Source organism: Oryzias melastigma, linkage group LG9 (genome assembly GCF_002922805.2).
Source record: "Oryzias melastigma strain HK-1 linkage group LG9, ASM292280v2, whole genome shotgun sequence".
NCBI lineage: Eukaryota > Metazoa > Chordata > Actinopteri > Beloniformes > Adrianichthyidae > Oryzias > Oryzias melastigma.
The window spans coordinates 13400341-13411982 of NC_050520.1; the positions used below are offsets into that span (position 1 = coordinate 13400341).

The 11642-nt window shown below is 41.5% G+C and overlaps 1 protein-coding gene across 1 annotated transcript; it reads right to left on the minus strand.

Moving 5' to 3' along the window:
* Positions 1-4549: 4549 nt before the first annotated feature.
* mymk (myomaker, myoblast fusion factor) lies at positions 4550-11316 on the minus strand. Its single transcript, XM_024260199.2, has 6 exons — positions 10717-11316; positions 10439-10553; positions 8410-8558; positions 8107-8223; positions 7862-8002; positions 4550-6309 (listed from the first exon to the last, which is right to left on the minus strand). The coding sequence occupies exons 1-6, from the start codon at positions 10849-10851 to the stop codon at positions 6109-6111; spliced, it is 858 nt and encodes a 285-aa protein (XP_024115967.1). The 5' UTR covers positions 10852-11316; the 3' UTR covers positions 4550-6108.
* Between the last annotated feature and the right edge of the window lie 326 nt (positions 11317-11642).

Below are 11642 nucleotides of genomic sequence, written 5' to 3' on the forward strand. Positions count from 1 at the left end.
CGCCGCGTTCTCTGGCTGCAGCTCGATGCAGCGACGTGTCCAGCGGAGCTCACGATGAATATGCCGGCAGACAGACCGCTATGCTGGGACTGGATCATGCTGAAACCTCCAGAACATTTAAAACGTCCCCCGGTGCACTTGCTGTTCGGAACGTCGGGGGTCCGCAGCTCTCGGGACGCGGCGCCGGACGCGAGCCGGTACCACCAGACGTGGTGCTGGACGCGAACCTGAGCCGGGTTAGGGTGCAGGAGCTCTCCAGGTCCTAGTGCCGGCCGGTTTTAGCTAGCAGCTCGGTGTTTGGAGACCCGCCCGTGATCTAATGTGAGAGCAGCCGGTGAGTTGGAGGGCGGGACGCCCGCGCGCGTGGTGTGGAAAGGCACGTATGAGAAAATCTGCGATTAATGCGTCAAAAAAATTGTCGGCATCAAGCACATGTCAGATTAACGCGTAATTAACGCGACAAATCTGACAGCCCTAGTTATTAAAAAAAAATAGGGGAAAGGTTGCGCATGATAAAGTAAAAGTAAATTCAAATGAACTTATATGGTGCCACTATGGTTTTTAACTTAACTGTCATCTCTGTGGAACCAGATGGTCTTTCAGCTGATTCAGCTCTTTCTGAGATGAACTCTTTTCAATAATGTGAGATAAACCATCCACTCCATCACTGCTTACAGAATACACCAGTAAAAATCAGTTCTGCTTTCTCTTTATCTATCCAAATCTAAAAATTAACTCGTGAAAAACTCTGAACAATGTGTTAAACCACAATCAGGTTCACTCTCTAAACTATGTACTTTCATCTGTTTGCTAATTTGAATGTTCTGACCTCTTCTCAGTTCTGCTTTTTCTCTTTCAGCTTTCAGAATTCCATCCATCCATTTTCCTGACCGCTGTGTCCCTTTCGGGGTCGCGGGGGTGCCGGAGCCTATCCCGGCTACTGATGGGTGAAGGCGGGGTTCACCCTGGACAGGTCGCCAGTCTGTCACAGGGCCTCAATCACACACCCATTCACTCACACATTCACACCTAGGGACAATTTAGAGTCACCAATGAACCTATGAAGCATGTTTTTGGACGGTGGGAGGAAGCCGGAGTCCCTGGTGAAAACCCACGCATGCACGGGGAGAACATGCAAACTCCACACAGAAAGGTCCCAGCCGGGATTTGAACCAGGGCCTTCTCACTGTGAGGCAAGAGCGCTAACCACTGTACCACCGTGCAGCCCGCTTTCAGAATTATTTTCTCTTTTCTGGAATGATTCTAAATCGCTGAATCAGATCAAATCAGATCATTCAAAATGAACCAAAATCAAAAGTCAATTGAATTGCCAAACACAAATATTAAATCGAATCGTTGTTGAAATGAAATGTTGCATCTTTCATTTTTAACATGGTGTAACTCCTGTTTTATAAATAACTAATTTTCAACATATTTTTCATTGTTTTAATGCAGCAAGTAGTCATTTAAAAAGGAATTACAATAGATGAATTATTCTCACCGTAATAAATTAGCCAAACCTTTCCCGCCAAAAGTGTGTTTTTACAAAAATGGAATGATAATGAACTATAGGACAGAAAATAGTCAAATTTAGAGTATATACAAAGAGTTTATAAGGAAAGTTTAGATCATACTAGTGAGATGGGCTCTCAGAAATGTGTGTATCTAATATGATGCCAATAGTAGTATAAAGTTCCACAACGTACTCACTCGTTTCATTCAGAAATAAAAATGAGATGTGCAGGCTTTCTCTAAATATTCAAGTTTGTACCTTGGTTTTTTAAATTTTTTTAACGTTTAACGTTGATTCAAAGTTGCTGTTGTAAAATGCGGAGAAATGGTTCAATGATTCCACATGTTCACACCACACAGACTGCTGCTTGGTCGAGTTGATGCAGCAGATTTCCTCTGAACATTTCCTGTCTGCAGCAGACCCCTCTGTGTTCACATCAGTGTCTGCTCCGTTTATCATAAATGCTTTTATGAAGCGTGAAGTGTCTGTTTGCCCTCATGCTCTCGTTATGGTTTTTGGTTACAGAGAAACCTCGATCTTCCAGTCCTGAACGTGTGTGGGCCTCAGCCTCTCAGACAGCATTTGAACAGGAGCTGAAAAGTGTTTCATACTTGTGCAATAAAAGGTTCATGTTACTGTCCTCTTAGGAGCAGGAGGAGCAGCCAGCTGGGTCTCTGAATCCAGACAAAAACACCTTTCTCCGGGCGCGGGAGATGGTGGCTTGGCCCCGGCTCAAAACATTCCCCGATGGAAAGGGAGGTTCCCTCTCATCCTGGACGCAGACTGTTTTGTCTGAGATACGCAGAGCACGTTTGTAGTCTTTGGGTCGCGTTTGCGGCAAGTGACGTGGACACACGCACAACCTCCTGTCCTTCTGAAGCGAAACAGAAATGAAATATGTTGGTCTGGAAATGGATTTGTGTTGCTAGACTGGAGCGGGCCTTGAAGTATTTGCCAGTCAGGGTTTTTCAGAGTGGTCAGCCTGTGTACGGCTCTCAGACGTCTGTCCGCATTACATTTTCATTTGAAACATTACAGAATGAAGACAAAAAAGTGCCACATTGAGTTAGTGATAAATAACAAGTTTAATACACATATTAAATTAAAAAAAGGACACACAGCTTTATAGGAAACAGACATGAGTTTATATGTACATGCAGAGGTTTCCTCCACCAACATCCCAGGAAACATTTACCATGTCTTGGACTGAGCTTTAACCAGGAAATGCTTAGATTTGGACTTGGACTTCTACTTTAGGCTCCAGGTGTAGTTAAACTTCTTTGTCTTTGGTTTGGGTCTTTATACGAAGAGTTGTTTCTAGGCAATCCTTACCTGGACTAGAGCCCTAGTGAGGTCTGTAGTTAGATCTTAACCGATAAGAACTTGGACTTGATACAGGTCATCTGAAATCCTGGCAGGTCTGAATCCACTCCATCAAGTCCAGGAGTCGGCAACCTTTAACAGTAAAAGAGTCATTTGGGCTTGCTTTCTGCTTAACAAAACCCAGAAGGAGCTGCATCAATTTACTTTAAGCTTTAAGAAATTTGGATTTGCATTCATTACCTTCTTTTTCATAGAAATATGTATCATGTCTATTTTTTGGCATGAACAAAAGCAAAAATAGAAAAAGAAACTCGCATCTCTCAAAATGTGATTTTTTTTTTACATTTTTACTACCCAAAAAGCTAGCTCGTTGCTTAATCACTTACTAAACTCCAAAATTCCTCAGTAAACTAAATTAGTCAAAAACAAGACACATTAACCTGTTGCTAAAATAGAAGCTAAACTCGAAATTACCCTAAAAATCCCAGTAAGTAACAAATTAGCTGAAAATGTTAGCATGTTGGTAAAATATTAGCTAAACTCCAAAATACCATAAAAAAGCTAGCACATTGCTAAATTAGATGAACTCCAAAATAGCCTAAAATTAAAAGCCCTAGTAGATAACAAATTAGCCAAAAAAGTTAGCACCTTAGCATGTTAACTCAGCACAAACTGTTAGCATGAATACTAAAAATACAAACAGTAAAGTTCTGAACGAGCTGAACATTTTGATACTAAGATTGCTGAAAATGCTGAAAGTGTGATTGAGTTTTTAGGTGCCGAAAAATGTACAGAAAGGAGCAGGAGAATCACTATAGTGTGAATGCTTACTAATTCACGCAATAAATGCTAATTAAGTTAAAAAAAATAGTATTATTTTATTTTCTTCAGCCAGAGAGCCATCATGGAGAGATTAAAGAGCCACATGTGGCTCTGGAGCCACAGGTTGCAGACCCCTGCTCTAGTCCAAACCAGGATGGACTTCAGGTTCAAGTCCAATCCTGATCCTTTGGCTGCCCAGCCTGCCTAACGTGCAGGTCACATTCAACCCTGATCAACTGAGACGTAATCGATGAGTTGAACTAAGTCCTTTGGTCTAGTCCAGAGGTCTGCAACCTGCGGCTCCACATCCACATGTGTCTCTTTTATCTCTCCATTGAGGCTCTTGGGTCAAACATAAAATAATTCATGGAACTGCTGATCCAGACATGTCGACCGTCAGAGTCAGCAGCTCCCCCTAACCAAAACTACCTAAAGAAAACAAATAAACAAAGCCTGTAAACTAAGACTACCAAGATCCAAACTAAAATAACAAAACCCAGCAGTGGAAGACTGCTGAGGACAAAGAACAAAATAAGATATTTGAGCTTTTGTCACACATAAAAAAAAATCAAATTTTGAGAGATGCTAGTTTCTTTTTATATTTTACCTTTTGTTCATGTCAAAAAAATAGACAGTTCATATTTAGTATGAAAAAATAAGAAGGTTGTAGCGACTGCTTCTAAAATCCAAAGTCGCTGAGAGACTGACGCTGGGCCTGGTTGTTGTATGACGCGCTGAACAAATGGACTTGAATTGGGTCATGCTTTGAGCCTTTTATTTATGATAAAAAAGTAAATGAAACAACTTAGGATGACTGGCTTAAGCAAAATTAAAAGGCAAAAAGATGGGCAAACGCGACAAAAGGCGACAACTAAAGCAGTCAACAAAAAATGTGGCAACCCAACTGACTCTCTCTCCCCTAACTTACAGGTGCAAAATCAGCAGGTGAGTTATAATAACAAAAAAACAGTAGTTTGATTCATGGCTACTACAAAGGAAATGCAAAGGCAAGAGCGCTAACCACTGCGCCACTGTGCAGCCCGAAATGCAAATCCACATTTCTTAAAGGTTAAAGTAAGACTATGCGGCTCCTTCTAGGTTTTGATCAGTAGAATACGAGTCCAAATGGCCCTCTTACTGTTAAAGGTTGACAACCCCTGGTCTAGTCTTATGCATGAGTCACTTCACCTAGACGGGTTTTGGGGTTGTCTGGGCCCATGGAGGGCCGTAGACTGGAGCGTCTGCATCTTAAGTTCTCCTGGAGCTTGTGCTGCCAACTGAAGATATGCTAGTAAAATGGAACGTACCATTGTTGTGTGCGTGGTTAGTGTGTCGAAGTATTTGTTAGCCCAATGTCAGTGACACACCCTTAGACGTACGAGAATTGCTGTTGTCGTTTTAAATTGCGACCACTGGATCCTGACTGTCTCTATGCACAGGGTGTCCACGTGATACGGAAGTGTCTGTAGGACGTCTGTTGGATGTTCACACAAACACACTATGACTTACATGTTAAGTGTTCACTATGAGCTGTAGCTTGCAGCATACTCATAGAAAAAACTGAACATGAACATGTTTGCTCTATGAACAGTCTGATGTTTCCTGTAGGCAATCTATGTGCACATATAGATTTATCAGTTTTTCTCCCACAGACAGCCCATGTCCTTACGGGTTGAGGACAGTTGTGACTGAGGCATTACCTGCAGCTGCAGCAGCTGGCTTTGGTGTGTGTTGCATGCTCACTCACAGCTTTACATATCTCGATACAGAGCAGATAATGGGTTAACAGACAGGAGTCCACCTGCTCCGTGATCAGTCTGTCTGATGTCTGGGCTGCAGCTTTCCAGCGTCTGATGCTCCACATGACACGTCTGGCACCTCCAGGACAAATAAAACAGTGAAAGGTGCTTTACAGGCTAATAATTCTTAAAAGCTGTGTGGATGGCTTCTCTCAGAGATGGAAAGAGAAGGAAGAGAAAAAGAAGAGGGAAGCAGACGAAGGTTTCTCCCCAGAGAAACATCTCCAAAGACAATTTATATATTTTGGAGAGAAAAAACTGTCTGCCTGTTTGCTTTTCTCATGAATCTTCCAGTCAGTTTTACTGTCTCGTCTCAGCTGCCGTCTCGTGTTCGAGTTGTGTGTGTTCTGCTGTCTTCAGCTTTGCAACACAGCTGCTAACGTCGGGTCTTCGAGGGCACCAGAGGCCTAATCCACCTTAAGATCTCATCTCCACCAGGGATTCACTCTTCATCTGATGGTTGCCGCGGCTGTGGATGAGTCTCTGATGACCTTAAATATTCCAGCAGCAGAAATGGGTTTTTATGGTTGAAAGGACTGTCCACATGGCTGCTGGCTTCCTGTCCAAGTAAATTAACTTACCAGCCACAGACAAGTTTATTTGCTCTGCTCTGAAAGTTTCCTGTGAACAAAGTCCTGTCAAGTTGTTGCGTCACTTCCAGCCGTTCATCTCTTTGAGTTTGCTGATGCTGGTCCCTTTGACAGGAGTGGAGGGTGGGGGGGTGTAAAGGGGCAGAGTGGAGGAGCTACACCCCTCCGTCCAGGGTTTCTTGGTAGGGACCGTCCAGACTGTCCGAGATGACTTCTTCTTTTGTTTCTCTGTCTTCTTTTCTGAAGAAACTGGGACCATGGACTGGAAATGGAAGGATCAAGGAAGGAGGTTAGAAAAGGACGATACACAGGTGAATAAATGAAACTGGGCTTAGAATATATATTGTTAAAAATTACTAACGCAAATAGCTAGTAAATAAAATACACATTTTCAATATAACTGCTGGAAACCTACAAAGTTTTAAAGTTAAAGCTCAAGTATTCCATCATTCCATCAACATCATGATAGAATGCCCTGGCAAGAAACAAACAAATCTTGTGATTTCTAACTGTGTGCAATGGTCGTTTTGTAACTGTCATGGATGAAAACTAAGGAGGAAATGTATCATTTCCAACACAAGAAGTAGTGCTGAAAACGGGCGTTGTTCAGACACAGCTCCAGGGGCCCGTTCTGAGAAGCAAGTTTTGTTGAAACTCTGAGTTTGTGAACTCAGAGTTTGTGAACTCAGAGTTAAGGAAAACTCTGAGTTTCTGTTTTCAGAAACGGATGTAACTTAAACTTGTGGGTTAAACCAAACCCGTTTCACGAAGCAGGTTTAACTGAACTCAGAATCAATCACTATGGCAACTAACTCTGTGAACGTAACCTGGTCTGGAGCAGGTCTGGAGCATGGTCATTCATGCAATTACAGAGATTATTTGCTGAATTATTGACAGATCAAAAACCATTCCTTACTTAACAAGCGACAAAAGGACCTTCCTGACATTATTTAGCACTTTACTGAATTGAAATGATTCAAATGTAGTCGTACGCATTAACTCTGAAGCTAAATGTGCTCGTGGTTGGCATATGTTTGCAGGAACACATCCATTTCTGTGGCCGGAAGTATGAAGCCCTAAAGGTGTTTGTTCCCGTTGCCATGGTGAATGGTAATATCTTTTCTCCATTGATCAGGGCTTTTTATGGTTGTGACGCTCACACCTGATTCTGACTCCAACAACTCAGAGTTGACTGAATCAGTTCTTTCAGCTGTTCTGAAACCGAAAACTCAAAGTTTGAGAATTTTGAGTCACTGAACGTGAGTTCAGGTTTAAACTCTGAATTTGTTCAACCTGCTTCTTGAAACGGGCCCCTGCAGTAGACGGTGAAGCTCCAGTCTCTGAGTGATCTCATGAATCCAGACATGTAGATGTGATTACTGATGCTTTTGTAGAACTCTTCAAAATAAATAAACCAAACTCTCAATATAATGCGTGTCTTCCATGAGATACATAGATCTGTGGTTCCATGCATCGCTGAGGCTAAAAACATTTGTAGCTCCTTCCATACGCAGTGGGAGGATCAAGTTCATGAACACCTTTTTGAACAAGCAGCCGATTTGACAACACATTCAGTATGAGCGTGGCATTAGAGACCCGAAAGTGAAAGTATTTAATCACAATCTTGATTCTGAAGGTGAGTTTACATGTTTGTGAATGTTGACAGGTTCAGATTCTCATTTCTCTAAGAAATATTGAAAACAGGAAGTGAAGGTGCACTAGAGTTTATAGATTTATGTTTTAGACCCTAAATTTTACACCCACACAAACACACACACCACCCTCAGCATCGCTGACATATCAGTGTGACCTACACAGCAGCACAGAGTGAGGCAGCTGAGCTTCACCGCGTTCTGTCCTGAACCGGCGTAGCGGTTCTTCTTTGGCAGCAGCAGCACAAAGGACACAGCCAGAGAAAGGTGGTAGAAGCTGTGGACGTACGCGTAGTCCCATTCCTGCCCAGACGACGAGAATGCAGATGTAACAAAATCAGTTTAAGCAATAAATGCTCAATCTTCAAGCATGTATTGTTTCTGGTGTCAGCTGGATAATAAATCACCTCAAAGTAGAAACGCAGCATCAGAGCGAGAGCGCCGAAGCAGCAGCCGGGACCGACCTGCTGCGTGTACACCGTCTTCTCTGGATACACGGCCCGCAGCTGTTTCATCTTCTGCAGCTGAAACAGCCACAACGGAGGAAACAGCATCAGTTTGGGTCAACCAGGCCAGAGAAAAGGGCAAAAAAAATACAATTTCATTGAGAAAGATGACAAATGGATGCAAGTCCGATAAACAGAGACTGGTATGGTTTGAGGGCAGCTTTGGGATGACAATAAATGAATTTCCTGCCACCTGTGACTCACCCATTTGACGGTGATGATGAAAACGGCGGATCCGATGGGGCCAGAGTAGATCCCGTAGCCCCAGCGGTCCTGGTAGATTCTCACAGCAATGGTCAACACGCCAAACATGGTTAAAGTGGAGCGCTGGGGTTCATCGAAGTCACCAAGAGCTGCACGGAAAACATTTACTCTTCAAATTTTTATTTTATGTATTCAATTTTTATGGAGAGTAAAATGTTGAAAGTTATTTAAGGTTTAAGTTGATTTATTCTGGAATAATATTCCTGCCTTTTTATTATTCATAATTATGTTAAAAATGTGCAGTTTTAAAGTTTTAAACATTTGACATTCTGCTAGATTTTTGGACTATTTTGGCATTTACTAAGATTTTGTAGGCTATTTTGGAGTTTAGCTAATATTTCAGCTACATGCTAGCTGTTTTGGCTAATTTAAGCTTTTTTCTAAAAGTTTTTTGGCTGTTTTGGAGTTGGGCTATTTACATGGTAGCTGTTTTGGCTAATTGTGGCTTTTTTCAAGTTTTTAGGCTATTTTGAAGTTTACCTATTTGTTTCAAACATATGCTAGCTGTTTTGGCTATTTTTTTTGATTGTTTGTATTGTTTTGTTTTTCGTTTTTTAGGCTAATTTGGCATTAAGCTAATATTTTAGCTAGCTCAGCTTTAGCGATTTCAGCCGTCAGCTTCAGCATTTTTAGCTATCAATTTCAGCATCCTCAACTATCAGCACTAGCATCTTCAGTGGCCAAATTCAGCTTACAGCATTCACACTAGCATTATCACAGGTAATGCTATATATCTAGTTCATAATTATGTTAAAAAGTAACAATTTTTAAAATGTAGTTTTCAATAAATCTTTATCCTGTTTGGCCAGTGATCTAAGGTGTGTTTTGGATTTTGCCCCCTTGTGTGATTGAGTTTGACACCCTGCTGTAGGTGAACAACAGTGAACCAGTAGGCGGAGTCAGCTGTGGAGAATTAGTGCAGGACTCAAGGCTACTCAACACAGTTGTGTATGTGTGACAGTAGCAAGTGTTTGAGCAGTTGACATAATATCTCTGAGTCCCAACATGTGTTTTCAACAACTGCCTGCTTCATCCAGGCTCAGTGAGTCAGGGCGGGTGTTTCAGAGAACCTCACGATCACAGCAAGAAAAAAAGACGAGTTTAGAAATAGGTTCAGGAAAGAAAGCCTTCAGTGCAGGGGTCTGGAACCTTCAACACTTAAAAAGCCTTTTGGGATGATTTCTTATTGAGCAAGCGAGGAGCCACAAAGTCTTACTTTAGAAAAATAGAGAACTTATATCATACCGTCACTATTATGTTAAGTATGAATTACTGTTTTCTTTGCACAAAAACATAAACATATAAAGAAAATAGCTCTTTTTTCCCCAAATATTAAATAACTTTTAACAGAGGTTCACATGACTTCCTTTCAAAATAAAAGACACCCTGTCTGTGTCACATCAGACCATCTCGCTGCAAATGCTGTGGTATAATGTAATTTCCCCAATTTAAAAAAAAAAAAAGAACAGTTTATTTTCCCATTTGTGGTGTATCTCAGCCAGAAGTTTGAAAATCTACTAACTAAACTAACTAACTAAAATTAAATCAGGGATCACTAAGTGACCCTTACCGTCTTTGTTGAACTATAAAACTCACTTAAAAATCTTGAATCTGTTCAAAAATTTAATATCTGAATTGTGTTCTAATGTGCTGTGAGTATAAGTTCTGGTTATTGACCCTCAACTGATTTTTTGTGCAACTTAATGCACAAAAATCTGTCAAAAGTAGATGCTTAGTGGATTGATGGAGCATTATGGGTACTGTAGTCAGACGCCTCGCAGAGTGATATCTTCATTTCCTTTTATTTTTTTGTTACTACTAACTAACTTATTTACTTTTTGCTCCAAAGATACTTTTTAAGATGAAAAACGATTTATTTTCCTTTAGCCAAAGAGCCCCAATGGAGGGGTAAAAGAGGCTTTCAGACCCCTGCTTTAGGGAAAGCTGGTTCTGGGAGTCCCAGGCTCACCTATGAGAGTGACCCACATGGAGAGCGCAGTGCTGTAAACGCTGAAGTACTCCAGGATGTCGTATCTCATGAAGCATAGGATGGAAAGGCCCGGGCCGTCACATGCGTGGTAAACCTGCAGGAGGACAAACACGCTTTACCTGGAAACAAACTAACTTTGTGTTCTTGCTTCACACCAAAAATGATCTATGAAATCTTTTAACAGCAAACTATCATTCAGGACAAACATTGATAAATAATGTTTAAGAGTGATACATCTCCAGCAGCAGTTTTCTCACCGCGATGAAGAACATGGCGAAGAAGTAAACCATGGCTTCCATGTGGAAGCCCCTCTTGGCGGCCACGCTGGCCGTAGGAAGGAACACCAGGCTGCTGAAGGTGGGCAGCAGCATCTTGGCAATGAAAGCCCCCATAGCTGGACAATCGGCAAACGTGGAAGAAATGCTCTTACGTCCTGCAGCTTCTTCCCTCCTAAAACCTAGGATTTGATGGCTTCAGATCTTTTGTCTTCAGACTGAGAAAGCAGCTCATGAGTCTGAATGTGGACACACCCAGCTGCCTTGTTGGGCCCTTTAAAGTTTAAATGCCCCTGAAGCATGTGACACACTGCCTCATGGGAGAGCAGCTGTGATCATACCAGCCTGACATGGGAGAGGTGTGTACAGGGGAGGGGCTGCCATGAAGCATTGTAGCATATCTTTGGGTTATTGAAGTATCAGCACATGTTTGTGGGTGAAGATGAAATGTGGGTCGGGATGGACAGTATTTGGGGGGTACAGCTAGCTTAGGGGTAGGCAACCTTTAACAGTCAAAGAGCCATTTGAGCTCGTTCCCTACTGATCAAAACCTAGAAGTATAGTCTTCATGTAGTAGAAATTTGGATTTGCATTCATGACCTTCTTTTTTGTAATAATTAATACAAATTGTGTCTATTTTTTGGTGTGAACAAAAGCAAAAATCTAAAAATAACCTAGCATCTCTCAAAAGGTGATTTTTTTTCTTTTATGTTTGACAGAAGCTCAAATAATTATTTTTTAAAATAAAAGATTCTTTGTACCAAATAGGATCATCTCAGTCAAGTCTGAACAGCTAGTAACCAATGTTATGTGAACAAGGAACAAATGTGCTGCATTGCAATACATTAGAAAAGGAAGAGTGGATTCAGATATGCCAGAAACAGAGTTCTGAAAAAAAAAAAACAAAG

Excerpts from the sequence above, each read along its gene's own strand:
- mymk (XM_024260199.2), bottom strand. The coding sequence starts at position 10,851 with ATGGGGGCTTTCATTGCCAAGATGCTGCTGCCCACCTTCAGCAGCCTG. Across the intron at positions 8,559-10,438 it reads CATGTGGGTCACTCTCATAG|CTCTTGGTGACTTCGATGAA; the intron begins GTGAGCCTGGGA and ends TTTTCCGTGCAG. Across the intron at positions 8,224-8,409 it reads TCATCATCACCGTCAAATGG|CTGCAGAAGATGAAACAGCT; the intron begins GTGAGTCACAGG and ends TGGCTGTTTCAG.